Here is a 27,040-nt window from a genome sequence, read left to right on the forward strand (position 1 = left end):
AAATGGTATTAAAACAAAGATCTTAAGTTTAAACTCTATCTTCTTATTAATATGTATGGTTAAATACTTCATTGGTACCTGAGTTTTAAGCGTTTTTAAATTTAGTACTTGAATTTTCATTTGTATCATAGGTAAAACTTGAGTTAGGGGTAAAAACCAATTTGGTATCTCTGTTAGATTTTTCGTCCTAAAATTAACGATCTGCCACATGTCAACCTCAAAGGTTGAGGTTGACACGTGGTACTATATAAAAAATTAAAAAAAATTAAAAAAAAATCTTTAAAAAATTATATAAAAATAATAAAATAATACAATTTAAAAAATAAATTAAAAAAATTGGAAAAAAAAAGGAAGAAGAAGAGGGGTGGCTGAACCACCCACCGTCACTGTCCCCCCCTGCGCCCAAACTACAATTTGTGTCAATGTCTTCTCCTAAACTACCAAAAAAATGTCAATGTCCCCCTAATAACAAAAATACATTTCATAAAATTATTAAAAATAAAATAAAAAAATTATAAATAAAAAAACTGGTTTTTCTTCCCCCCTCTCTCTCTCTCTCTCTAAAAAAAAAATCATTCCTTTTTGTTTTTCTAATTTAATAAAAAAAAAATGGTTTTACTTTTATTTTTTTTGTTTGTTTTTTTTTTTTTAAAAAAAAATTGTTTTTATAATTTTCAGCTATTTTTTTTTTCAAAAAAAAAAAATCGTTCTTTTTCGTTTTTTTAATTTTAATTTTTCTTTTAAAAATTTTTCTTTAATTTATTATTTTAAAATATTTTTTTTTAGTTTTTTTTTATGGTCATTTTTGTCTTTTTGTTGGTCTAAAAGGGAACATTGGCATTTTTTGGTAGTTTGAGGAGGGACATTGACACAATTGATAATTTGGGAGGGACATTGACAATTAAGTAGTAGTTTGAGAATAATATTTGTATTTGTATTTTTTTTTTTGGTTGTCAGGATAAAAGTTGGGCCGGGACATTTTATCCAATTTCAGTAGTATATGGAGCCCACTTTCTATTACCTGAGCTAAGGCCCAACATCAACTTACTCTCCTATGGGTTATGCAAGTTGGATGTCACACTTTTGAGTTGTAATAAGATCAAGCAGCTGCGCTACATCATCTTCCAATGTTTCATTATTATAGAATATTAATTAAATACTTAAATTTATTATTTATTACCGGGTTAAGTTTTTAGGATAATCGGTAATTTAACATGATATTATAACAAAGATTTTAACTTCGAATCTTGACTCCGTAATTCACTTTTCATATCAATTGAATATTCCATGTGTTGGGCTTCACTTATTGAATGAGAGTTTGAGCCTACACGTGAGAGGAAGTGTTAAAATATTAATAATGTGACAATGTTAATTAGTCATTAATTTTAATTTTTTTAAAAAAGAATAATTAATCTAATAACTGATTTAGACTAATACGTTTGCAAAATGACATAAAAATGTAGTTTTACCATTATTTCTACCCTTTCTGCTTTCTGATAGCAATATCAAAAAGAAGAAAGAAAATACATGAAAAATACATTGCTTGGGAGTTAGGATAGGCCTAAGTACACGTAAGATTCCATTTCATTGACAACGACAACCAAATCATTTCAATAGGATTCAATCTTTGTGCAAGTGTCCAGTAAAAATAGAAGAAGATTATATTCAAATTAACAACTACCATTCAAATCTATCTACCATACATATGTGATAAACGAAATGAAAATATTACCCAAAATGAAAACGTTATCCGAAAAGATCATTGCTTGTAAATTTGTGAAGTATCTGTTGAAACAATTTTTGGTAGGTGACGTGTCGATCAGATATTCGTCTTGTATGCTCTTAGTTCACCTGAAAAAGAAGGCTGCGTCGGGGGGTTCCGACAACCCGGCTCCGATGCTTAAGTGAGTGTATTGTTCTGAGAGTAAATGCGCAGAATAATATCAGAAAGATTGATTAGCATGTACCTTAATATCTTAGAGGATTCTAGTATTTATAGAGATTGAGGAGCAGTTCAATTAGTTTCTCAATTCACGCAGGAACGGCGGTTGAAGGAGACGTGGCCTCGGTTGTGCGGATATTTCGGGTTCCGCTTACCTCGGAGGCACAATCAAGTTTCGTGTCGTGCGTCGTGTCCCTTAGATTCCGGGTACTGCCGAGATATATGCGGACGTGGACATCAACTGGTATTCGGGTAGGCAACTTGGGCCCAAGTGGTCTTAACGGGCTCGGGTGAATTATTCTCTCTTTAATACTTGGGCCTGGTCGGGTGGACCCAATGGGCATGGCTACCGAGAAGGCCGGTATTTTCCCCAACAGTATTGAAGAAGAAGAAGAAGAAAAATCATTGCTTTTTATACTCCGTTTATTTTGACGTAAATTTTTTCGACGAAATCATTTTTTAGAAAAAAAAAATGATTTTCTTGAAAATATGTTTCAGTGTTTGGCTTGTACAAAAAAAATACCAATGGCGAAAAATGAAATCTGGCAACAATCGTCGGATTATGGCCTTTTTTGCAGGATTCCGATGGCGGTTGCCGAATTCCGGTAGTGATTGCTGGATTCTGGAGACCATCGCCGGATTCAGACAATCGGATACTAAAATTTAGGGATCTTCGACAATAGAGTCGGGTTACCAACAAAGTTCAATGTTCAGCGGTGGTGAATTCCCACAAATGTGTATGTAAGAATGAAATATTTTAAATCTAGCAAATGTCTTTTTTTAAAAATTAAAGAAGCTTTTTACGATCAAATTAAAAATGATTTCCGTTGACTATTACTTTCGCCCCTACCAAACACCAAAAAATGCTAAAAATATTTTCCAAAAACATTTTACGCCGAATCAACGTAACATAGCATTAATTTGAAAATGATACAATGCAACATCAGAAACTAAATCTATCTAAGATGCTTAAATACAACTATTTTGATTCTGTACTTTAGAATCAAAACACTTGTATTTTAGTCCAGAAGTAGCCAAGACGTACAATTCTGAAGACAAATATTCCAACCAGTGGATCCTTCAAAGAGTAGATAGAGTGGTCTGCAAAAGTTTAGATAGCCGATGAATATGGTAAACCACTTTGTAGTTTTGTGAAGAATATGCCCCCCCGGCCCTTTTGAGCTTGTTGACATATTGGGATTGGCCTCCTCCAAAATCAAATATCGGCAGACAACCATAACTGACAAACACGTAACATAGTTGCTTTGGTCTTCAAACCAAATCTCAACAGATTTGTTGAGATAATAGAGAGAGAGATAGTGAAACCTTTCGACCCCGCCCGCCAAGAAACAACACTTACGTTCCGTTTGGTTCGTAGAATAAGTCTTTAGAATGAAATTGTCATTCATTTATTTGGTAGGGACCAATTCCTTGGAATAGCTATTATATAGAAATAACTATTTTCTTACGAAGATGAATAGTTATTTATGAGAGGATAGACAATCTTTAAAAAAAAAAAAAAAGAATTTAGATCAGATCTGGGTGACTGGCCGGCCACATATCTAAGGTCCAACAATTATTATTATTATTATTTAAGATTTGAGTTTTTTTTAAAAATAAGAAATTATGTAAGTTTTTTAGTAATTTTGGGTCAATTCCAATTGTGGTATATGTGTTGTCACCAACTAAGGAATTAGAATAATTATTCCATTCCACTCTTCCTCATTCTCAGTAATAACTATTCATTTTCTTAATGGAATACCTATCTCGCGAACCAAACGAGGCCTTATAATGTTTTAATCGGTGAGTCTAGCTCGTTTAATTAAATAGATTAAGTTAAGGTTGATCAATATAGTTTTAAACTCATTCTTCGAAACGATCTGAACCCGACGTGCAACATAACGGCTGATAATTTTTACATGACCCGCAAACTCTAAATGAATCTAATACAAAATTAATAAATTAAAATTAATAGATTTGACCCATTTAATTAAATAAATCGAACTAAAATTTATTTATATTATTTTATACCTATATCTCGAGATAATTGAAAGAAAAACAATCCTCTATATAATAGACGTCGTGTGGTTGTGCAAAGAGACGAAAAAGCGAAAAAGACAAAAGAAGCCCCAAAAGTCAGAAAAGAAAAAGAAACAGAAGAAAGAAAAGAAGTGTCATTTGACTCTTTTTCTACGTACTGAGGCGGCAACAGAAGCTCTTCCTCTCTCAGATCGTTTCTGTTTTCTTTTCCTCTCTACAATCTCTTCAACTAGCTTTGAGTTTTTCTACACTCTCCGGAACTCAGTCTTTCGATGAGTCGGACTCGCTCGGCTCTCTCTCTCTCTCTCTCTCTCTCTTTCTGTGTCTGTGTTGAACAGGTTGTGATTCAGAGGCTGCAGGAAAATGTAGATTAAACTGTTTTTTGTTTTTTTTCTTCCTCTTTTAAGATTACGAACTTTTCTTTTATAACTTATAATTCCGAGCCTGGCCTTTTTGAATTTCTTTTTACAGTGAGGTGCACAAGCGTGAAGCTTCAAACTTAAAACCCGATCAAAGGAGCTTGAAGACTTACATTAGCCATGGGGATGGAGGTGAAAGAAAATTCAGTTTCCTTAATTTTTTTATTTATTTAATTTGTTTTTCATAAGTACTAATAAGCCAATCTTAATAAAAGCGTGAAGCGCCCTTGAAAACTTCAGCAAATATGTATGACTAGGGAATTTGTTTTCTTCTTGTTTATTTTTTTGATTTAAATGGTTAGGTTTTTAGTGTCGGTAAATTTGGTGTCAAAACTAATTTGGTTGTAAGTTTTAGTCTATTGGTTAAGTAGGTGAAGAAATTTATCCAAAATTGAATCTAACTCAAATTGAAAGACTTAGAAGATGTGGTTAAGCTTAATCAATCAAGGAAATGAACAAATAGAAATTTCATTAAGTGGAGTTAAAAATCGGATTTGTCAATTTCAGATTGAGCATGTCTCCGTATTTTAACCATAATTTCCGGCTCAAGTATTTGATTGCAATGAAATTAGCGGCTTTGGAAAGCTAACACAAAAGGCAACAAATATTGCTGAAATAGGTTTTTCTTAATTCGGACGTTTACTATGCCAAAATCGCCTCACAATATAAGACCGAAAATCTGGGCGAATTTTTTTGAAATCCTATTCCAACTCGAAAAACTGTGTTTTCTTCAAAGGAGGCACCAATTTATTTAAGATTCTACTTTAGAATTCAGTGTGCTAAGAGAGGGTTTTAGACCTGGACTGTTAATGTTAAATTTTTCTTAGAGTTTTAGTTACTATTTAACTGTCAACCTTGAACAATTGAAGTCAACCGGAGTTCCGGTTAAGGAGATCAAGAAGAAGAATTCTCCAGAAGTTCTGAGAGAAAAGCAGACAAATAGGTCACTTGATGTAATTTAAGAGTGTGACAATTGCAAAGGTTTTTCGAGTATTAACATCTTGTAATTCGCTGATTCTTTGTTCTTGGATTGATTTCCTGGGTTGGCTACTTTCGAGTAGTTTTTCTCTTTGATTTCAAAGAGTTTTCACTTCGTCACCAAATATCTGTGTCAATTTGCTTTATTGCTTTTTCATATTTTGGTGATTGTTTGTTTGTGGTTAATTAAATTTTTAATTCCGCATTATATTGTCATACACCTATTCAACCCCCCTCTAGGTGTTGTTCAGAGTCATGATTTATATTTTCATAAATAATTGACGTAATTATGTTTCTTTTGTCCCCATTGTATTTACAGGATGGGGCAAAAGTTGAAAGCAAGTTGCAGTCAGAAGGGGGAGATCAGCGTGCTCTTATTGAAGAAATCAGACAAGAATTGACGAATGAGAAGTACTTGAATGCCAATCTACGACTACAATTGAAGAAGACCCAGGAATCTAATTTTGAGTTCATTCTTGCTTTAAGTGACATGGATGAAATGCTGGAACAAATGAAGTCATCAATTTATCAATCTGAGATGATTGTACAGGGGGGAAATGTAGACAGAAATGAACTCTTGAACACAATTGCTTTGCTTAATCATCTCAAGGAAATATCAGATCATTCCAACAAATTAGGATCCAGTGAGAATGCTGAAAAGATTAGGGAAACCCATCTAAAATGTGAGACAGATGATGATGAAGAGCAAGAAGCACAGGAAGAGCTTGTTAGGGGGAACAGTCATGCCAAAGAAGCGTACTTACCGGAGAAAAAGATCAAAGACCTCTATGGCGATATAAAGTGTTATAGGAAATATAAAGATGACCAAAAGATGCAGATGGAGCAGCTTGTACGTGCCAATGAGAAATTGAAGGAGGAGAACCATGACATCTTGTATAAACTGGAACAAAGTCAACTGCAAGAACAACGTCTGAAGATGCAGTATGAACGTTCATCTCTTTCTGCTGCCATTCCTGAACTAGAAGCCCATATTGAGAGCTTGGAAGACGATTTGAAAGAATTCTTTGGTTCTTTGTCTACCATAAGGGAACTTCAAACACGTATCAAAAGCTTGGAGGAAGAATTGCTGCAGGTACAGAGGGATAATGTAGACAGGAATGAACTCTTGAACACAATTGGTTTGCTTAAGGAGGAAGCAGAGAAGTCACAGGAGGAGTTGAGGAGAATGAGGCATCTCAAGGATGAGAAGGAGGCAACTGTTGGGCTCTTACAATCGGAGATGGAAATGCTTAAGGTAAATTACTATTCCCATTAGTATATGAACACGTAAGTTCATTAAATACATGCCTATGCATAAATGATGAAGTGTAGATGACTATGCCAATGGCAAAAGTTCTGGTAGAGACTACAAGATGATTAACTGTCCTTCATACGTACGTACTTGTGACCCTCCTACACGCGGTCTAAATTGTGTTATGAATTTGTTTTCTTGATTTGTTTGTGCCAGTTGTGGTGGTTAAAGGATTCTTTGTGTATATTGATAATGATTTTGTCTGACAGGTTCAGATAAAGCAAAAGGAAACTGCCTTGGAAACCTCGACAAACTCATTTTTGGAGAAGGAAAGCGAACTAGAGGAGATGCGAGAGAGATATTTAGAAATGAGTCTCAAGTTTGCAGAGGTAGAAGGTGACAGACAGCAGCTTGTAAGGACAGTACGTAAGCTCAAGAATGCCATTAGGAGCCCGTTTTGAGTAATGATAAAAAAAAAAAAAACACTCATATTACACACTCATTACACATCTCCACTCACATGGACGGAGCTCATGTGATGGTGAGTCCCACCACATGTAAGGAAAAAATGTGTAATTGGTGTATAATGAGTGTTTTTGTATCATTCCCGTCCTGATATACAGGGGCATATATACTGTGTATAGTAAAGCCACTGCAAAAATTCAGATGTGCAGTTCCAACAGAATGAATAGGGTTAAAGAATATGATCCTTGTTATCCATATATATAATGAAGAGTATAAGGATAAAGTAATTCATGATCCAAAGTTTTATATTTATTCGTTTATGTGATATATATATACTTCATGTCAAAACTAAAATACACCGTATTGGTCTTGGTAATTTATGTGTGTAATGGGTGCTGTTAGAGGTAGTATAACTTTTATTATAAGTCTCTTACAAATTGATGTGACAGTTTATGTGGTACTTACCACATTAGTCACTAAATGTAACGTGCACTGTCACGTCAGTTTATAAGTCCTCGTGGTACTTACCATGCATGTTTGATTCCACATTTGAGAAGCAGCGTTATAATATTAATTTAAATAATAAGTCTATCATTTTCTATGAGCTTAAGTTTTTAAATCAGTGATGATTTAAAAAATGGTATTAGAACAAAGATCTTATGTTTGAATGATAGTTTCTTATCGATATAAATTTTTATGATAAATGGTGATTTAAGAAAAATGAATTTTGTTTATTAGAAAGTTCAAAATTATTAATCTTCCACCAAGGTTTATTAATCTTTTTCTTTCTTGGCATGAGGATAAAAGTAGGGCCTGGGTATTTTCTCCAATTTCAGTAGTATCTCCAGCCCACTTTCTGTCACCTGAGCTAATTAAGGCCCAACATCAACTCTCTTCGGGCCAACTTCAAGTTGTAATAAGCCCAAGCAGCTACATCCTCTCCCAATGTTTCATTATTTAGTAAATAATTAAATTGATTATTTAATATCGGTTTAAATTTTTAGGATAAGTGGTAATCTAACATAATATTAAAATAAAGGTCTTAACTTCGAATCTTGACTTCGTAATTTACTTCTCATTTCAATTAAATATTTTACATGTTGAACTTCACTTATTAAATGAGACTTCGAGCCCACACGTACTTGAAATGAAGTGTTAAAATATTAATTAAATGATAAAATTCACTATTTCTTATAACTTTTAGGACAGTTGACGTAGTACGTATCATAGCAAAAGTCATCAGTCCGAACTTTGACTCTATAATTTTTCTCTCAATCGCAATTAAATATTCAATGTATTAAACCTTTATTGTTAAGGTACATTTTTGAGACAAACACATGGAAAAAAAAAAGTTATAATATTAATTAAATGATTAAATTTATTATTTTAACGAGTGTAAACTTGGTAAAGCCTTTAATACGGTACTAAAAACTTGAGATTAGAAATGGAGATTTAAGTGATGATCAAAAGAAGGGCTACTACACGTACCCATGTGCTAATTAAGTTCCCAATATTTTATTTTCTTTTCCATCGACTTAATTCGATCTCAAGAACCAAACAGATAGACCACTAATTAATCTCAATTTGCATAGGCATGCAGATTGATCTGCTTGTGAACTATAGATTATTCATGAGCATGCTTCTTTACTCGAGGACCCACACCTTTTCTCCACCCTTAAAATTGAGACAGAGAGAGAGAGATTTCCTTTATCACGTGAGAGCTGTACACTTTTAAGGCTGTCCTAGCTAGCATGATCTTATCTCTACTTATCAGGCTTCATTTCTCACTTTCTCTTTACAAATTATGGACCTTCTTAGAGAATTACAGCACCCCGGCCCTTTGATGGTGTCTCTGTGCATGACTTGTTTAATCGCCTGAGACCAGCCTGCACACTTTTTCCTCGGCACTTGAAGTAGATATCTTTGCATCTATGCGCAATGTTTCTCACCTTTCACTTTACATCAGCTGCTTTAGCAACTGCTCCAAAACTATGTTGCAGGAAGGAGAATTTTCTTTTTCTTTCTTTCTTTCTTTTTTTTAATTTTTTTTTATAGTGAATTAAAGTATTTATTAAAAGATTAAATTCATTACCTTTCATCAGCTTAAATTTTTAGAATAATTAATTGGTAATTTAACAGAATACCTAAAATAAAGATCTTGAGTTTAAACTTTGATTCCACAATTTGTACTCCCATTCAATTTTTGGATTGGTCACGTACACTCATCTTCATAAGGAAATAAGCAAAATCTAACTTCTTCTTGGAGTCTATTTTGCTGAAAAGAAATTAAAATGGTGGGATATTAGAAGATTTAGGCATAGTTGAATTTTAAAGTGTATTTTCTAGAATATATGCATAGTTATTAATATTCTTATTGTCTTGAGTGATGTAAGAAGTAACTTATGTTAAATTTTAAAGTATATTTTTTAGAATTTACAGTTATTAATTTCAAGTGTTATTTATTTAATTATTTAATTAGCTGTAGACTTTTTGGCTGTCATATCACTAGGTACGTTATCTTAATTTACTTTTCCTTGGCAATTGAATTGTAGATATATATATATATATATATCTCTTTGCATCTATTCTTCGATCAATCTCCGGCCATTCTTACTTTCACTTTACATGAGCGCTGCTTCCATAGGAACAACATGGGCCAAAGCAAATCATATGTGGTTTGTGATCGATGGAGCTTCTTAGTGAATTATGGGACCCCTTCTGTTTGTGCATGGGGTCGACCACCTTCACGTGAGCACCTTCTGTTGTCTCTCATGTCGATCTCCACATAATCTCATCATTCCATTTCCATGGCCTCTCTCTCTCTCTCTCTCTCTCGTGGGGATTCAACCTAGTCCTTGTCTAAACAAAAAGAGAAGATCGAAATAACACATGATTAGATTTGGATAAAGAAAAGCAATATAAAAGAGAAAAGATTTTACTTGTCTTGGTGATATTTATACATATTTCTACAAGCTAATGAATAATAAGGACGACTTTATATATATATGTTAATCTGATGATCTTGTCACGTTACAGAAAGATAAAGTGAGATCTAAAGAAACCAGGTTCACGTGGCCAAAAGAGATGGAAGAAACTGTTAGGATTAAACGTTTAATTAATTAGTATGCCGACACTGAAATATAATTATTTCTTACTTATTTATTTATTATCTTCCTAAGCCGCACTAGAAAACTAGTTAATTTTCTTTATTTGAGTTAAACAGTAGTTCTGAGATCAAATCAATATATTAAATCATCACTTATCTCAAAAGTTTAAGTTAATAATTAATATATTTTAATATCTATCTTGACATATATGTGGGCACATACACGTAGCATGTTTAATTGAAATAAGAAATAAACTTTGGAGTTAGGCTAAAGACTTTGCTATCATATATAACATGTTAAATTACTAGCTATTTGAAAAGTTTAAGCTAATGAAAAAAGTAAATTTAATCATTTAATTAATACTATAACAAGATCAACCTACTAATAAATGTAATCGTTGAAAATAGATTTTTTTTTTTTTTAATGAATTCAGTCTGAAAAATAGTTTCTTGTTCATCAAAAAACGCTGCCATATTTAATTTATTGTAAAACTATGGTTTGACTCTGAGGGTAAAATTATCCATGTTGCTACCAAACGTCTCTCCACTACTGATGCTGTTATTAGTGAAGCTGAAGCTGTTCTTTTTGCATCTCAAATATCTTCCTCTCTTGGGATCTACTCGCTTGTTTTGGAAGGAGATGCTATATATATATATATATATATATATATATATATATATATATATATATATATATATATATATATATATATATATATATCTTGCCATTCAGCAGCCGATTCTTTTCAAATAATAGAATTTTGCTTCCATTATTTATGATATCATTGATAGCTTGCTTTCTTTGTATAGCTGGAAGGCTTGTAAAGTTTCAAGGCAAGCAAATTACCGTGCATGTTGTTTAGCTCAATGGGCCGCTTTCAACCTTGTGTTTGGAAGCATTCTCACTTGGTCACCCATTCTCTTTTCCACTCATATCAAAAATGAGAAAGACCACATTTGTAACCTTTTTCCTATTGGCTTAAAAAGAAAAGAAAAGAAAAGAAAAAGGCTACCGTATTATATTTCATTTTTTTACCGTATTATATGCTCTTTGGTAGTGCCTCTAACCATGATATATACTATGAACTTTGAATATAGTTTCTTATATATATATATATATATATATATATACACTTTTTCTTTTTCTTTTTTCTTTTTCTATGTGAAAAACTATATATATACATAGTTGCATCAGTGACATGGAAGCTTGCTCCTCTCTACCTTCTCAAAAAACAGATATGAGAGGAGGAGGGAGCAGATCTACTCCTTCCTCCTCTTCCTTTCCATTTCTACTCCTCGCTCCTACCCTCCTCCTCCCATTCTAGTTTTTTCTTTTGTTTGTAGGTGTTGTTCGACCAAATCAACAATTTTGGCCTTTCCGCTACGCATTCGTCCATCTACCTTCGTGTTGTGTCATTCATCTCCTCCCTAGTTGCTGCTGCTGTTTGTTGGTTGTGTTTTTGCTTGGAATAAGAGTTTTCTTCTCTTTAGATCTATGTGATGAAAGTTAGTTCGGTGTGAGAGATTATTTATCACGGTCCGTTTAAATAAATTTTTAGGATATTTGGTTACCATTGTTTTAAATCTAGTCTGTTCGGAGCAGATCTGCTCTTTAACTATTTTTGTACATGGGTTAGTGGAAGATGAAAGTTATAGATAATATTTTATTGTAAGAATTTTGTTTGTATTTATGCCTATGTAACCTCATAGCATGTGGCTATGATTGTGCAGAGCAATATACTTTGTGATATAAAAACTTTATTCTCGTGATATTTGATCAATGAAATATTTGGATCTTTCGTTAAAAAAAAAAAATTAATGAGTAATGTTTATTGCACACACTTTATATACAAACTCTTACGTATCACTTAATTTTTTATTTTTGAAAAAAAAAAAAAAGTGCCATGTAGGATTACGCGTACAAAGTATACATATGTGTGTGTCCAATAAACATTACTCCTCCAAAATTGACAAAATACCTATTATTATGATCAATTTACTACTGAGAGTTCAAAAAGTACAAAATAAGTTACAATTTAATTATGGTCCATTAATATGCTCTACGTCCAATATTAATTGGCGGTTGTACGTTGTTCGGTTTATGCAAAATTTTAGCTAAATTTGAAAGTTTCTTCTTCTTAAATATAATAGAGCAACAAGAATATTTGGTGGCATTTTTCCTTCATCTCTAATTAAATGTTCAAATTCCCCATCTTTGATGTGGCTGTTAATTTTGGACGTTAGATCTAGTCCCTATAAGTGGAAGTTAACAAAACCATAAAGCTATAATTAATGGCCCCTACTGATTCCCAAGATGATAGCTTAATAATAAGCCTAAAAAGGGCTTCTCTTTGCAATTTGATTGATATATATGAACGTACCTAAGATGTTGACTAATTGTTATGAGCCAAATGCCAATGCAAATTTATGGTATATATATATATATATAAAGCTTTATAGTGGAAGCTAGCCATGATGAACAAGTGGATTAAGGGTCCCTCTCTGATATAAGTTGGAAAGGTTGAAGCCGAATGCCCCAAAGAGGGACCATCTACCTATAGTGATCATGACCATCTTCGGTAGTGATCACAATATATCATCATCGCAAGCATCAACATCTTTATGGTTCTTACTTTTGCCTCAGTGAAGGTGGAAGCCTCTGCCCTACTAGTTTCCCCTTCCAACTACCTTTTTTCCCCCTAACACATAATCCTAAATGGTCTTTTATAGGTACATTCATGCTGTTTTGTTGGTAAGTAGGTACATATATGCATCCTAATGACAAAACCAAACGTCTTATCTTTCCTTAGCAGAGATGGTACTAGGGAGGTCATGGTCACCAGGGCCCCCTTTGGTTTTGCTTCTGACCAAAAGATAAATGGTGTTAAAATTAAATTTCTCCGGGTACCATACATATCCAATTTTATCCATCATATTGATTTTTTTAATACAAAATTATATAGGTCGGTCTTGTTAGTTGGAGAGTTTGATTACCGACGGGCCTGAAAAGGGGCGCGTCCGCTAGAAAGTTCTATAGACTTTTAGGAGTATTGAGAACTACGAGTCACTGGGGTCTGACAACCCACAACCCAACTAGCTATATTTGAGTGCACTTTCTTCCAAGGATAGCGCCTAGCAGCCGATTTTCTCACCGCCAGCTTAGCTAATCGAATGTCCACGCCAGAGAGACCATCCTAATTGATTTATATAAGAAAGGAATCTCCACGTCAATTACAAATTATTGGCAGAAATTGCTAAAACCTTAAGAGGAAGGGCAATGCGGTAAATTATATAAAGGAAGTAAACGTGATCTCTTCCAAAAAGCATGTGATGAAACTTCTTTTATTACAGTCTCTTACGTTATTTGATAGACTATGTGACATTGTCAAGTCAGCCACAATCAAATTTAATTGTTAGTGATTGATTTGGCGATTAGCGTGATATATATTGACACGTCAACTACAATTAAATTTAATTGTTTAGTGATTGACACGATAAGTGCCTCATGGTTTGTCATATCAGTTTATAAGAGACTTGTAATAAAAATTACAGTAAATCTAAAAGTTTTTTTTAAAAAAAAAAAAAAAAATTTCTTCATTCTCGCTAATTACATAAACCTAGTATATATAAAGGAATGATTTAGAAATATATAGATGCATTTCACGTGAATTTATATGCATATAATAGATGTCTACATAATAAGAGAGAGACATTTTTAAATACCTAAAAAACATTGGGCATGAAAAATAATGAATGTACTGCAGTGTAACGAAATGGAAATGGCACTGCCATAAAAATAAAAAAAAAAAAAAAAAAAAATGGCACTACTGCATGAAATTGTACAGGGAGACTTAGCATTAAGGCAAGCAGATTCATTGCTTAGGCAAATTAGGCACTCGCTTAAGGCTCCAAATGGTAGCAATATAAATTATAATTAAATTTTGTTCTATAAAAAAATAAAAATAAATAAAGACCCCATTTATGAAAAATTATGGTAAAAATTTAAATTTAGTCAATACTCCAATTATATATGGCAAAAATTATTTATAAAAAAAATTGAATCTCAAGATATTGAGACTATAGAGGAAAAGAAAGGAAAAATAGAAAGTCAAATTAATGACACCTTAAAGCAGTAACTAATTAAACTTAAAATTTCTTTTGAACTTAAAACCAAACATGACGGCTAAGCTCGTTAATTAAAATAGTGTTAGAATAAAGTAAATTATGATTTTTGTAAATTAAATCATGTATAAAAAGAATTATACGTTGCTTAACACAAAATATGTTATCCGTTAAAAAAATTAAGAACAAAAAATGATAAGAATATTTTAAAATAAAAAATATATATATAACTAAAAATTAAAATTAATTAATATTTAAATATAAAAAAGTCTCACTTAAATTTATCATTGCAGACTTCAAATTCCATCCGGTCGCCCCACATGCAAGTCCCGGCCTAACCGCATAATTGGGGTAAGTAAAATTGTGTGAAAATCTTCTTAGAGTATATATTTGAATTATCTTGAAGTTAGTGATTTGATGAACATTGTATTATTATTATTTTTTTTTTATAAAGAGTAAATTACTTTGAATTTAGGGATTTGATGAAATTGAATCACCCTAAATCAAAAGATTTGATTAGGATATATTTAATCTGTAAGCTCTATAAATAGAGCATTTTATATTGTAAACTCATCGAGAAAAATAAGAATATAATATAATTCTTTAGGCTTGTAAATGTCGGTTATAGACTGAACCACGTAAAATCTATTGTCCCTATTTTCTTTTATTTTCACAATTTATTTTTATTTCATTATATATGCTTTCTTTCAAGCAATTTTCATGGATAAAATTTTTGCTCAGAGAAACAAACAGAAAGAAATAAATAGAAGGAGAAGATCTTTTGACATTGTCTAAACAAGTTAATTTACCTCAAGGCTATTGAATAAAGGGTAAACAAAAAAGCAATGGCATTATTTGTGGTGAAATAAAAAAACACACCACACACTCTTGGGGTCCAACCATGTGTTGTTGCTCGATCAATTTTATTGCAGCAGGTTAAAAATGCACATTAAAGAAAGAGTACTACCCACAAACTAGGACCACCATTTTGGAACAAATTAAAGCCTAGAAGTTAAATTGGAATTTGGTTTTGGGCCACATTTGAGGAAAGTTAGCTAGGTTGGCAGTTGGGGTTGCCAACCGCGGACGGAGTCTTCTCGAGTTTTACCATAAGTCGACACCGTACATTTTACTCGACTTCTTTCAAAAGTTTAAGGAGATAAGAGATGATAATTTAATCACTGTAATTAATATTCTACGCTACTCCTGATCATGTGTACGTAGACGCAAACTAATCCGTATTTAACTGAAATAGAAAGGCAAATTAGGAAGACATGATTTGAACTCAAAATTACTGTTCTGATACCATATGTAATTGAGTAACACTAGAAGCTACATTTCTATCCAACAATTATTTTCTTCATTATATATATAGACTCCCTCGCTGCAAGGTTTTACACATAGGACTAGCTGCTGTCTTTATCTGCTTGCCTTTAATTGGTCTAGCGCCTTTTAGTTAGGGTCCGCCGCCTTGGTTACACTGGTTGGATTAAATTCTATAGTCTCGAATGCTGACATTTCAATGTCAATTAACCTTTGATTTTTTTTTCTTTTTTTAAAACATTAATTGCTAATTCAAATGTTAAAATTTATATATAGTTTTTTTTTTTTTTTTAATTGAATTTAAAGTTGTGGTCTCAGCTGCAGACGCACGCTTGAGAGTTGAGAGTCACGTGGACTGCATGTGAGTGACTCAATGTACGTACGTAGCTGATTAAAGCTCACCTCACGCCCAACCCATGACCAGCTTTAAAGCCACGTAAAGGAAGACAGAAAGCAACATCTCTATTGTAAAAGCCCTCACCTCCTTTCTCTTCCACGTAGTACTCTGATCTTTACAGTCTTACGCCATACCATCCTCATCTAACTTAAAAAATAAATTAAAAAAAAAAGAAAGATAAGAGAGAGAACCTAAAAATTAAACCGTAGAAATTTGGACGGTCTATGAGAAAAAGACGGTAGAATTCACTTGCTCCGAGTAGGTGAGCTCGACACCATAAGTTGTTCGGAGCATGTAGGTGAACCCTGCAGTTTGCTGTACGTCTTAAACTGACTTTATTTGAATATTCATTAATTGATATATACGGTAGCGAGAAATGTCATATACAACACTTTTATTTTATTTTACTATACTCAAGCTTGACATGACAAGGTATAATAATCATTCGTTTAGTCATTGTTAAACAAAAAAAATAATAATAATCCAATATATAATTACTCAGTAATGTTAAAAATTATATTTTTATCTTACAGTTATCTCACAATGCTGATTTTACCAAGGGCGGAGTCAGCTTTTAGGTTTTGGTGAGGCCAAAACTATATTTTTTTTTTAAAAAAAATAGAGGTTAAAAATTAATTTTATTTTTTTGGGGGAGACCTTTGGCTTGGGGGGCCTCCGCCCCTGGATATGACAGTCTCAATCAACCTTTGGATAAGAAAAATATATATATATATATATTTTTTTTTTTTTTTTTTTAAAAAAAAAAAAAAAAAAAAAAAAAAAAAAAAAAACTCAAAGGTTTAGTTGGTTGTAACATACATGTTAGCATTTTGTGATAATTATATGATAAAAATATAATTTTCTAGCATTTCTCATAACTAACTATATATTTCACCTTCGTATTTGAGTAGAGATATCTTGTTTTCCACTTTACGCGTAGATTACCAAACGGTAGTTGCATTAGTTAGGTACTCGTATATAGATGTTCTATCTTATATATATATATATATACCATTATTAAAGAATATGATCGTTGTTATCCATATATATATTAATGAAGAGAATAAGGATAAACTAATTAAAGATTCATTATTCATCAAACTTTTATATTTATTCGTTTATGTGATATATATATATATATATATATATATATATATATATATATATATATATATATATATATATATATATACACTTCATGTCAAAACTAAAATACACCATTTTGGTCTTGGTAATTATATACGTAATTTTTTTTTTGAAAAGATCTTGTAATTTCATAAATCAAGAAACAACAAATTCAGAAGACACAACGACCAGAATACAAGGCGTAATGGATACTGTTAGACGTAATATAACTTTTATTTTAAATCTCTTATAAATTGATGTGACAGTTCACGTGTCATTTATCATGTCAACCACTAAATAATTAAATTTGATTGTATCTGACGTGACAGTGCCACGTAAATTACGAAATCAGTTGGTAAGATATTATAGTAAAAATTGTAATACACCAAACAGTTTTTCAACATAATTACACACCATTCAACATTATTTTCTCTAGTGATAAATGCAAAAACATCAAGCTTTGCCGTCCATCAATGTTGCGCACAACAAACTAAATCGGATTATGAGTGCGCCATACGTAAATTTCAGACGGGCCGGGATCAGTGTAATAAGCTGTTTGTATTGCATATAATATCGGTAGCTTATTGAACCCGAACCAAATCCATAAATTCCAAAACGATTTTTGTTTTAATTTTTAGTTAAAAAGTCAGCATTAAAAACTATAGAATATCAATGCCAAAAGTTCAATTTGTCACCCAATTAAGGTTTAATGCTAATTGCACTTTACGGATATATTATCTTTTTTCTACTCTTCTGATTTAATTAATTATTGTAAAAAAGTCATGATTTTTATTCACTTTTTCAGTCAAAAACGTAGTGGTCTCTAATTTGTTCTGGGATTGAGAACCTCTAAAAAGATAAGAATCCAATGTACAAACGAATGATGATTAGCTAATTAAATTAATTGTCAACTCCTCCTCCTAGCCTCCTGGCCTACCAAGAGGTATTGGCTCGATTAATGTATTACCAAAGTATATGAAAACCATATTTCACCAAAAATAAATAAATAAAAATACATCACAATTTCATAAGACATAGTTTTCTTTGATCTAATTTATAAAATTGTTGTATATTTAAAAAAGTTACGAGCAATTTTAAAAGAAAGAAAAAAATGAAAAAATCAATTCACGTGATTTACCTGATTTACAAATCGTTATTTGTAGTATCAAAATAAACACAGAGGTCCATAAAGTATGCCAAAAAAAAAATAATTTACTCTATATAATCATATTCCGTCCACTAATTTAATATATTCCGTTACGTATAATAACTTTATTGGGTATGACATATTAAATTACCGGAATCTGTTAATTCAGTGGACAAAATTTAACTGTAAGAAGAATTTTTTTTTTTTTTTGGTATACCTCAAGAAACTCTGAGTTTATTTTGATATTAGCTACACGAAGTTAATTGTAAATTAGGTAAATTACGATGATTGATTTTGTATTTTTTTTTCTTCCTAAAATAAAGTATTTATTTTTCATATAGGTTAAAAAATACATGATAATTTTAGACACGGAATTGAAAGAAATTAAATTCTGTTCATATTCATAATTGAAGCTTACGTAGTTTCTCAATTATATATGCTAAAATGGATTTCTTTTGGTTAAAATGTCATTTTCGAAAGATTTAGATATAATCAAGGATATGTTAATTAGTCACAGCTGACCGTTGGGGTTTGCTTGCATGCTTTCTTATCTGTCTTAGCCAACCGATCGATCTTCAACTTCTACGTCGGCGCGAAATGACCATGACAGCCCCCCCAATATCATATAATGGCAGGCAAATTCTTTTAGAACCTAAAATTCATGGCGGCAGCTACCTGCAGCAGATAATGAAATTCCCAAAATATTATCTGAGGTGGCTGCCGCCTTCAATTTTTCTTTATATTCCATAAAAAATTTTAAAATTTCATTATTTTATATATATATATATAAAGATTGAAGCATGAGTAATTTTGTAAATACTGTTAAATCTTGACCAATTAATCTTCACAATTTTATTATTTTTATTTTTTTTCTTAAAACAAATGTGGGTATTTTGAGAATTTTGACACCCCTAAGTTAAGAGTTAACGGAAAATCTTAACGGAAGAGTGGCATTACAAACAATTGAAAGATGAATATCTTATATTGAGAGAAATTGAACTTTAGGGGAGGCATTGCAAAAGTGGTGACAATTCAGAAGGGTTAAATAAAATTAAAATAACAATAGAAAAAAAAATTGAGGTATTGCAACTTTTAGTACAAGCTCTTATAAATTGATGTAACAATCTTACGTGTCACTTACCATATCAATTACGTGACGCTTATCACAAATTAAAGTGATAAGTGTCACGTCGATTAGTGGCTGACGTGATGGTCGAGTTCTACATAAATTAATACATTTAATTTGAAAGAAATTTGGATAAAAAAATTGTAAATTTGCAATACTTTCAACAACACCCAAAAATAATAATAATTATTATAATAATTGGTCGCATAATTTTGGGATGAACCTAACATGTTTAATAGTTGTCCCTGAAATAAATGCGAGATTTTGAAATATATTTCAATTTTTTATGTGTAAGTTCCACATTGATTGGGACATTCTCTTAAATTCTACAACTTAAGTGTAGTGTTGGTTATAATGTAAATTTATGGAAGCCTTCCTCAAATTAAATTATCGACTCGAAAGTAATATTATAAATTATATTTTATTTCTATTAAGATAATGTGATAGTGTCAATTAATTATTAATTTTTTTTAAAAAAAAATAAATGATTGATCCAATAATGATTTACACTAACACATTTGCAAAATGACATAAAAATGTGATTTTAACATTATTTGTGCCTTTATGACAGCTAAAAAAGAAAGAAAGGTACATGAAAAATACATTGCTTAGGGTCGGCCTAAATCCACATAAGATTCCATTTCATTGACAACGACAACCAAATCATTTCAATAGACCACCGATAATTGGGTTCAAATGTTGGCAAAATATGGGTTCAAATTTCAGGTTAGATATTAAATTAAATGAATAAATATTTATATTTTTTTAAAATATATATATATATTTTTTAGACCACCACAACAAGAAAAACACATCAACCAAGGGAATATTTTCTCCTCCTACCCTTCAAACTTATAAAGAATATTTCAAGTCAATATGAACGAGCTCCATATCTTATTTAAAACAAAATTAAAAAGTTTGTCAAAATTCTAAACCTTAAACCCTAATCAATTAAAATGTGAGAAATTTTGATTTTTTGGCACGACCTGCGAACCCAATACAAAATTAGATGATTATAGTTTTTTTTTTTTACATAAATTAGATGATTGTAGTTGATGAGTCTAATCCGTTTAATTAAATATATTGAGTTGAGATTGATCAATATAGTCTTAAACTCATTTCTCATAACAATCTGAACCCGACACACAATATAATGGTTGATAATTTTTGACATGACTCGTGAATTCGAAATGAACCCAATATAAAATAAACGTATTAGAATTGATGGGTTTAACTCGTTTAATTAAATGAGTTAAGTTAGGATTGTTTTATATTATTTTATACTCATGTCTCGATATAATTCAAATTTGACAAACAAACATGAATTGCCACCCGAGTGAGAAGCTCATGTATTTTTTTTCTTTTTTCTCCGATTCAATTTGAAGAAAAACTCCCATTTATATAGTAGAGGGGAAATGACGTCGTGAAATTATATAATTATTAAAAAAAAAAGTGTCTATTTCAAAAAATTATACCAGTTCTGCCCTCAGTCCCCAGCTGGATGACACGTGAGAAATGATAAACAATGTCAAGAAATATTACATAAAAGTACAAGGGCATGTATGTCAAACTGATACCTACTGTTCCTTTGACCCATACACACACCATTACATAACTAATCTTTCACCTAATCAGCATTAAATTAATTAATCCCAGAGAAGCTTCTCCTTCAATATTTCAATTATTTATTTTTTTTTTTTTTCCTTTTTCGAGAAATAAACAAACCAAAAAAGAAAAAGAAAAAAGAAAACCAAGTGTCATCATCTTCCCTTGTAAAGAGAGACGGCAGCAGAAGCTCTTCCTCTCAGATCTGCTCTGTTTTCATTTCCTCTCTATACAATCTCTTCAACGAGCTTTGAGTTTTCTCCACTCTCCGGAACTCAGTCTTTCGATGAGTCGGACTCGCATTTGATCCACTGAGTCTACTCGCTCGGCTATCTCTCTCTGTGCTGCTTTCTGCGATGGGTTAAGGTTGGCGGAGCTGAGATTGATCGTTTTGGCTTGCATTGAATCAGTGTTGTTATGTGCTGGAGAGGTTTGCCGGAGCTCCGGTGATCAAGGAGGTTTCCGGTGGAATTCCCGGCGGAGCTTGGATATTGTTAGTCGGCGAGAATGTTCAAGTCGGCGAGGTGGAGGAGCGAGAAGAACAAGGTCAAAGCGGTCTTCAAGTTGCAGTTCCATGCAACGCAGGTGATTATATATATATATATATATATGCGTGTGTTTTCGTGATTAGAATTTGAGTATAATTGGTTTGGATTTTTTTCAAGTCTTGGATTTGATAGTAGTGGATATGTGAGTTGAGTTTTGTTCTGTTTGGTTGCCGAGAGAATGTAGGAAAAGAAAATGAGCTTAAAAGGAAGGCCTGAAAATTCTGTTTGCTTTGATTTTTCGTTAGTTCTTAGGAATCAAACAGTGGAATGTGAATGGCATTGTAGTGGGCAATGTGATTGGGGATTGTGACAAGTAAGAGATTGTGGCTTGTGATTTCAGGTATCGCAGTTTGGTACGGATGCGTTGATGGTATCTTTGATCCCTGCGGATGTGGGAAAGCCGACGGTGAAATCGGAGAAAGCTACTGTTCAAAACGGAACTTGCCGTTGGGAAAATCCAGTCTGTGAGACGGTGAAATTCAATCAGGAACCGAGGACTGGGAAGATCAATGAGAGAGTCTACTTCTTCCTTGTATCAACTGTATGAAATAGTAGCCAAAGTTGTTGAATTTCAAAATGTTGGTTTTTGTGAAGTGGGTTGTGTCAATTGTGCTAATATGTTTGTCTGGTGGGTTTCTGTAGGGGTCGTCCAAAGCAGGCACTATTGGGGAAGTTTCTGTTGATTTTGCTGATTATGCCGAGGCGACAAAGCCTTCCTCTGTCTCTCTTCCTCTTAAGAATTCGAATTCGAATTCGAATTCGAATGCAGTTTTACATGTTAGCACTCGTCTTCTCTTCCTCTCGAATTGATATCTCTTGGTTATGTCAATATCAGAAAATCCTTCAGAGATCTCTCTGCTTGCTCTTATGATTAAAGATTGATTTCCGTGTCAAATCGGACTCTTGTTTCTGTTTTGAATAGGTTGTGATTCAGAGGCTGCAGGAAAATGTAGATCAAAGGTACAAATAATCATACTGTTTTTTTTTTCTTTTTCTTTTTTCTTTGAAGATTACGGACTTTTCTTTTATAACTTATAATTGTGAGTCTGGACTTGTTGAATTTCTCTATAGTGAGGTGCATAGATGTGAAGATGCAAACTTAAAATCCGAGGAAAGGAGCTTGAAGACGTTCTTAAGCCATGGTGATGCAGATGAAAGCATTGCTAGTCATCCTACTGAAGTAATCCAGCAAAAAGAAAATTCTGTTTCCTTTTACTTCATTTATATAGTTTGTCACAGAACTTCTCCATCCGCTCAAAAAAGGGGAGTGGGGAAAGGGAAGGGGGATTAGTGGTGCAAAAACTTGTTTTATGTTTTCACAATTTAAGCCCAGATATATGAAAATTTCAGCAAACGTATACGACTATGGAATTTATTTTCTTGTTCTTTGTTTTTTGATTTAAATGATTGACGTAATTATGTTTCTTTTTTCCCCGTTGTTTTTACAGGATGGGGCAATCAATAAAACTATGCACAATGCTGACCTGAATGGTAACCGTAGAGCGTCCAGTGGATCAGACATTACATTGTCAAGTTCCGAGAGTAGCTCTGGACTTAATACCCCACGAGAACTTGGACTGAGAAACAGTAACATCCACCAAGACCCTTCTAGCTTCCTATCATCTCTGAGCCACTCCTCGTTGCCTCATCAACCAGCAGGAAATGCCTCAACGACAGTATATGAGGAGTGGTCAGGTGGTTCTGATCATGGCGTAAGTACGGATGACTCAACACATAGTTCTCACGAAACCCTTCTAAGAGAAAGCTCTCAACAGGCTTCAGATATTGAGATTGAAAAGCTCAAGGCTGAGCTTGGCGCATTGGCTAGGCAGGCAGATCGGTCGGAGTTGGAATTACAGACCCTTCGAAAGCAAATTGTTAAGGAGAGCAAAAGGGGGCATGATCTCGCAAGGGAAATTGTTAGCTTGAAAGAGGAGAGAGATGAAATCAAGTCAGAATGTGAGAAACTCAAGGCGTTCCAGAAACGTATGGATGAGGCAAAAGTTAAAAGCAAGTTGCAGTCAGAAGGGGGAGATCTGCGTTCTCTGATTGAAGAAATCAGACAAGAATTAGCTTATGAGAAGGACTTGAATGCCAATCTTCGACTACAATTGCAGAAGACCCAGGAATCTAATTCTGAGTTGATTCTTGCTGTAAGGGACCTGGATGAAATGTTGGAAGAGAAGAACAGGGAAATATCAGATCTTTCCAACAAATTAGGATCCAGTGAGAATGCTGAAGAGTTAAGGGGAACCCATCTAAAATGTGAGACAGATGATGATGAAGAGCAGAAAGCACTGGAAGAGCTGGTTAGGGGGCACAGTGATGCCAAAGAAGCGTACTTGCTGGAGCAAAAGATCATAGACCTCTATGGCGAAATAGAGATTTATAGGAGAGATAAAGATGAGCTAGAGATGCAGATGGAGCAGCTTGCACTTGACTATGAGATATTGAAGCAGGAAAACCATGACACGTTATATAAACTGGAACAAAGTCAACTGCAAGAACAACTGAAGATGCAGTATGAATGTTCATCTCCTTCTGCTGCCGTTGCTGAACTAGAAGCCCATATTGAGGACTTGGAAGACGATTTCAAGAAGCAGTCAAATGAATTCTCAGATTCTTTGGCTACCATTAGGGAACTTGAAACACATATCAAAAGCTTGGAGGAAGAATTGGAGAAGCAGGTACAAGGATTTGAAGCCGATCTGGAATCTGTGACACGTGCCAAAGTTGAGCAGGAGCAAAGAGCCATCCGAGCAGAGGAAGCCTTGCGAAAGACAAGATGGAAAAATGCTAGTACGGCTGAGAGGCTTCAGGAGGAATTTAGAAGGCTCTCAATGCAAATGGCCTCTACATTTGATGCAAATGAGAAGGTGGCGGCAAAAGCATTTATGGATGCTAATGAACTACGACTGCAGAAAAGTCAACTAGAAGATATGCTCCAGAAAGTCAAAGAAGAGCTCGAGTCAGAGAGGGACGATTATGAGGCAAAAAGATGTGAGCTTTCCAACCAAATAGAGACGAAGACATATCAGATAGAACAGATGTTGGTGGAAATTGACAACAAGTCCAAGCAGCTTGAATATCAGAAGCAGCATGGTGAAGAAGTTAGCAGGGCTTTCTCTGAGGAGATTGAAATGCTCAAAGCTGAGATTAAAAGGCTCACAGCAGAGAATATGCGCCTTTCTGAACAAGAAGAACAGCAAGAAAATTTTCGAGCTGAGTTGGAACAATTGAAGACATCAATTAATCAATCTGAGATGCTGGTACAGAGGGGAAATGTAGACAGAAATGAACTCTTGAACACAATTGCTTTGCTTAAGAAGGAAGCAGAGAAGTCAGAGGAGGAGTTGATGAGAATGAGGCATCTCAAGGATGAGGAGGAGGCAACTGTTGGGCTCTTACAATCGGAGATGGAAATGCTTAAAGCTCAGTGTAACGATTTAAAACATTCGTTGTTTGAGGATGAAGTTGAGAAAGAGAAACTCAGAAAGCAGGTCTTCCAATTAAAAATTGACCTGAAGAAGAAGGATGAATCATTCACCAGTGTAGAGAAGAAGCTCAAGGATAGTAATGGGCGTATGGCACTTTCCGATGGATCTAAAACTACTCCGAAAAACAATAAATTAGCTTCAGTTCCCCGCGGTTCAAAAGAACTTGCAAGCCTGAGGGAGAAAATAAAATTGCTTGAGGTAAATTACTATTCCCATTAGTGTATGAATACATAAGTTCTGATAAATATATGCCTATGCATAAATGATGAAGTGTAGATGACTATGCCAATGGCAAAAGTTCTGGTAGAGACTACAAGATGATTTACAGTTTTCTGTGTGTGGCTATCAGGTTATATTAACTGTCCTTCATACGTACTTGTGACCCTCCTACACGTGGTCTAAATTGTGTTATGAATTTGTTTTCTTGATTTGGTTGTGCCAGTTGTGGTGGTTAAAGGATTCCTTGTATTGATAATGATTTTGTCTGACAGGTTCAGATAAAGCTAAAGGAAACTGCCTTGGAAACCTCGACAAATTCATTTTTGGAGAAGGAAAAGGATCTTCAGACCACAATTGAAGAATTAGAGAGCAAACTGGAAGAACTCAATCAGAGTAGTGCATTTCAAAAGGTTTGCAACAGTGCGCATCATCTAATGCATCGAAAACGAGATGCTTATATTATTATAGCGTGTTTAGTAGCTATTATACTGTTTAATGATAAGAGTACCTTCTTGACCTGCCTAATTTCCTTATCATTTTTGGAGGATCAAAGAGGGTTTGATATCAAAACATATGCATAGTTCTGTCTTGTTTTTTGAGTTATTGTTCAGCTGAGTTTCCCTTCAATTTCTCTATCAAGTTTGAGTGCCAAACCAACCATTTTAAATTGCTGCCTGGGTTTGTTCCCTTTTTTGTATATACTTCCGAGTTCCATTGAATTTTACAATGCTATAAGCCAATAATTTTTATTAAATGAATTTTCTCAATAATATTCAGGTCATCAAAGATACAAGTGACATTATCTCTGTCACTGACATACCTGAAGAGGCTAGAACTGCAGCTGAACTTTTTAGCAGTACAGCGTGCCTGCCAAAAGAAAATGGGAATGCCTCATCGTTAATCAAGAGGTATTACCTGTAGTTTTTTTTACAGCACCTAAGCCTAATCCGTTTCTAATCGCAAGTCACTAACATGTTTACTTAATGTTTCTCCACAGCAATGACGAAACTTCGTCAGAGAAAGAACTGAAAGCCTCTAGCATTAGTAATAGAGATGGAAACCTTGACGATTTAATAGCTGAATTTGCATCGTTAAAGGAGAGGAACAAGTCGATGGAAAGCGAACTAAAGGAGATGCAAGAGAGATATTCAGAAATAAGTCTCAAGTTTGCAGAGGTAGAAGGTGAAAGACAGCAGCTTGTAATGACAGTGCGTAACCTCAAGAATGCCAAGAAGAGCTTGTTTTCCTGATATACCGGAGCATATATATATATACTATATGTATAGTAAAGCCACTGCGAAAATTCAGATGTGCAGTTCCAACAGAGTAAATAAGTTAAGGATCACGATCCCCTACAATAGTGAGAGGTCCCCCAGCACTTATTCGGGCAGATGGGCCCTATCGAGAGGAGCCTCTCACAATGCCTGCCCAATTACAGGGGTAGTCAATAAGGGGATTCCCAAATTGTTAGGGATCCCGATCCAATCCCAATCCATAAGGTAATAGGTACATCAGTAGAATATTGTTTTGTTCTTTTATGGTTCCTTGTGTTATTTTTTCATTTTCTCTAGCAAATGCTGTATGTCTGTCCCATAAGGTATAATAGAAAGTTGTCTAGTAATTGTTCAGTGTAGCTCAGTTTTATACTTCTGTATTGCCTTCAACCACACGCTCTCTCTGTAATTTTTTGAGAGCTTGCCATGATATATGTGACCTTTTCATTATCAAT

At 33.5% G+C, this 27,040-nt stretch overlaps 2 protein-coding genes across 5 annotated transcripts; both read left to right on the forward strand.

Annotated features, from left to right (window-relative positions):
* The first annotated feature begins 4,100 nt into the window (after positions 1-4,100).
* On the forward strand, positions 4,101-7,351 carry LOC133854483 (uncharacterized). Of its 3 annotated transcripts, none has more exons than XM_062290711.1 (4): positions 4,101-4,347; positions 4,454-4,533; positions 5,699-6,634; positions 6,907-7,351. In XM_062290711.1, exons 2-4 carry the CDS (start codon positions 4,522-4,524, stop codon positions 7,090-7,092), a joined length of 1,134 nt encoding a protein of 377 aa, XP_062146695.1. In that variant the 5' UTR covers positions 4,101-4,347; positions 4,454-4,521; the 3' UTR covers positions 7,093-7,351. The 3 variants fall into 3 exon arrangements, with proteins under 3 accessions (XP_062146695.1, XP_062146693.1, XP_062146694.1); XM_062290709.1 differs by having other exon boundaries at positions 4,103-4,347; positions 6,901-7,351; XM_062290710.1 differs by having other exon boundaries at positions 4,103-4,320; positions 6,901-7,351.
* A 13,828-nt stretch (positions 7,352-21,179) lies between these two features.
* Positions 21,180-26,944, forward strand: LOC133854323 (uncharacterized). Of its 2 annotated transcripts, none has more exons than XM_062290462.1 (9): positions 21,180-21,632; positions 21,936-22,136; positions 22,238-22,372; positions 22,518-22,555; positions 22,667-22,775; positions 23,044-25,290; positions 25,584-25,721; positions 26,089-26,219; positions 26,309-26,944. In XM_062290462.1, the coding sequence occupies exons 1-9, from the start codon at positions 21,555-21,557 to the stop codon at positions 26,559-26,561; spliced, it is 3,330 nt and encodes a 1,109-aa protein (XP_062146446.1). In that variant the 5' UTR covers positions 21,180-21,554; the 3' UTR covers positions 26,562-26,944. The 2 variants fall into 2 exon arrangements, with proteins under 2 accessions (XP_062146446.1, XP_062146447.1); XM_062290463.1 differs by having other exon boundaries at positions 21,945-22,136.
* Positions 26,945-27,040: the final 96 nt, after the last annotated feature.

Source organism: Alnus glutinosa, chromosome 13 (assembly GCF_958979055.1).
Source record: "Alnus glutinosa chromosome 13, dhAlnGlut1.1, whole genome shotgun sequence".
NCBI classification, from domain to species: domain Eukaryota; kingdom Viridiplantae; phylum Streptophyta; class Magnoliopsida; order Fagales; family Betulaceae; genus Alnus; species Alnus glutinosa.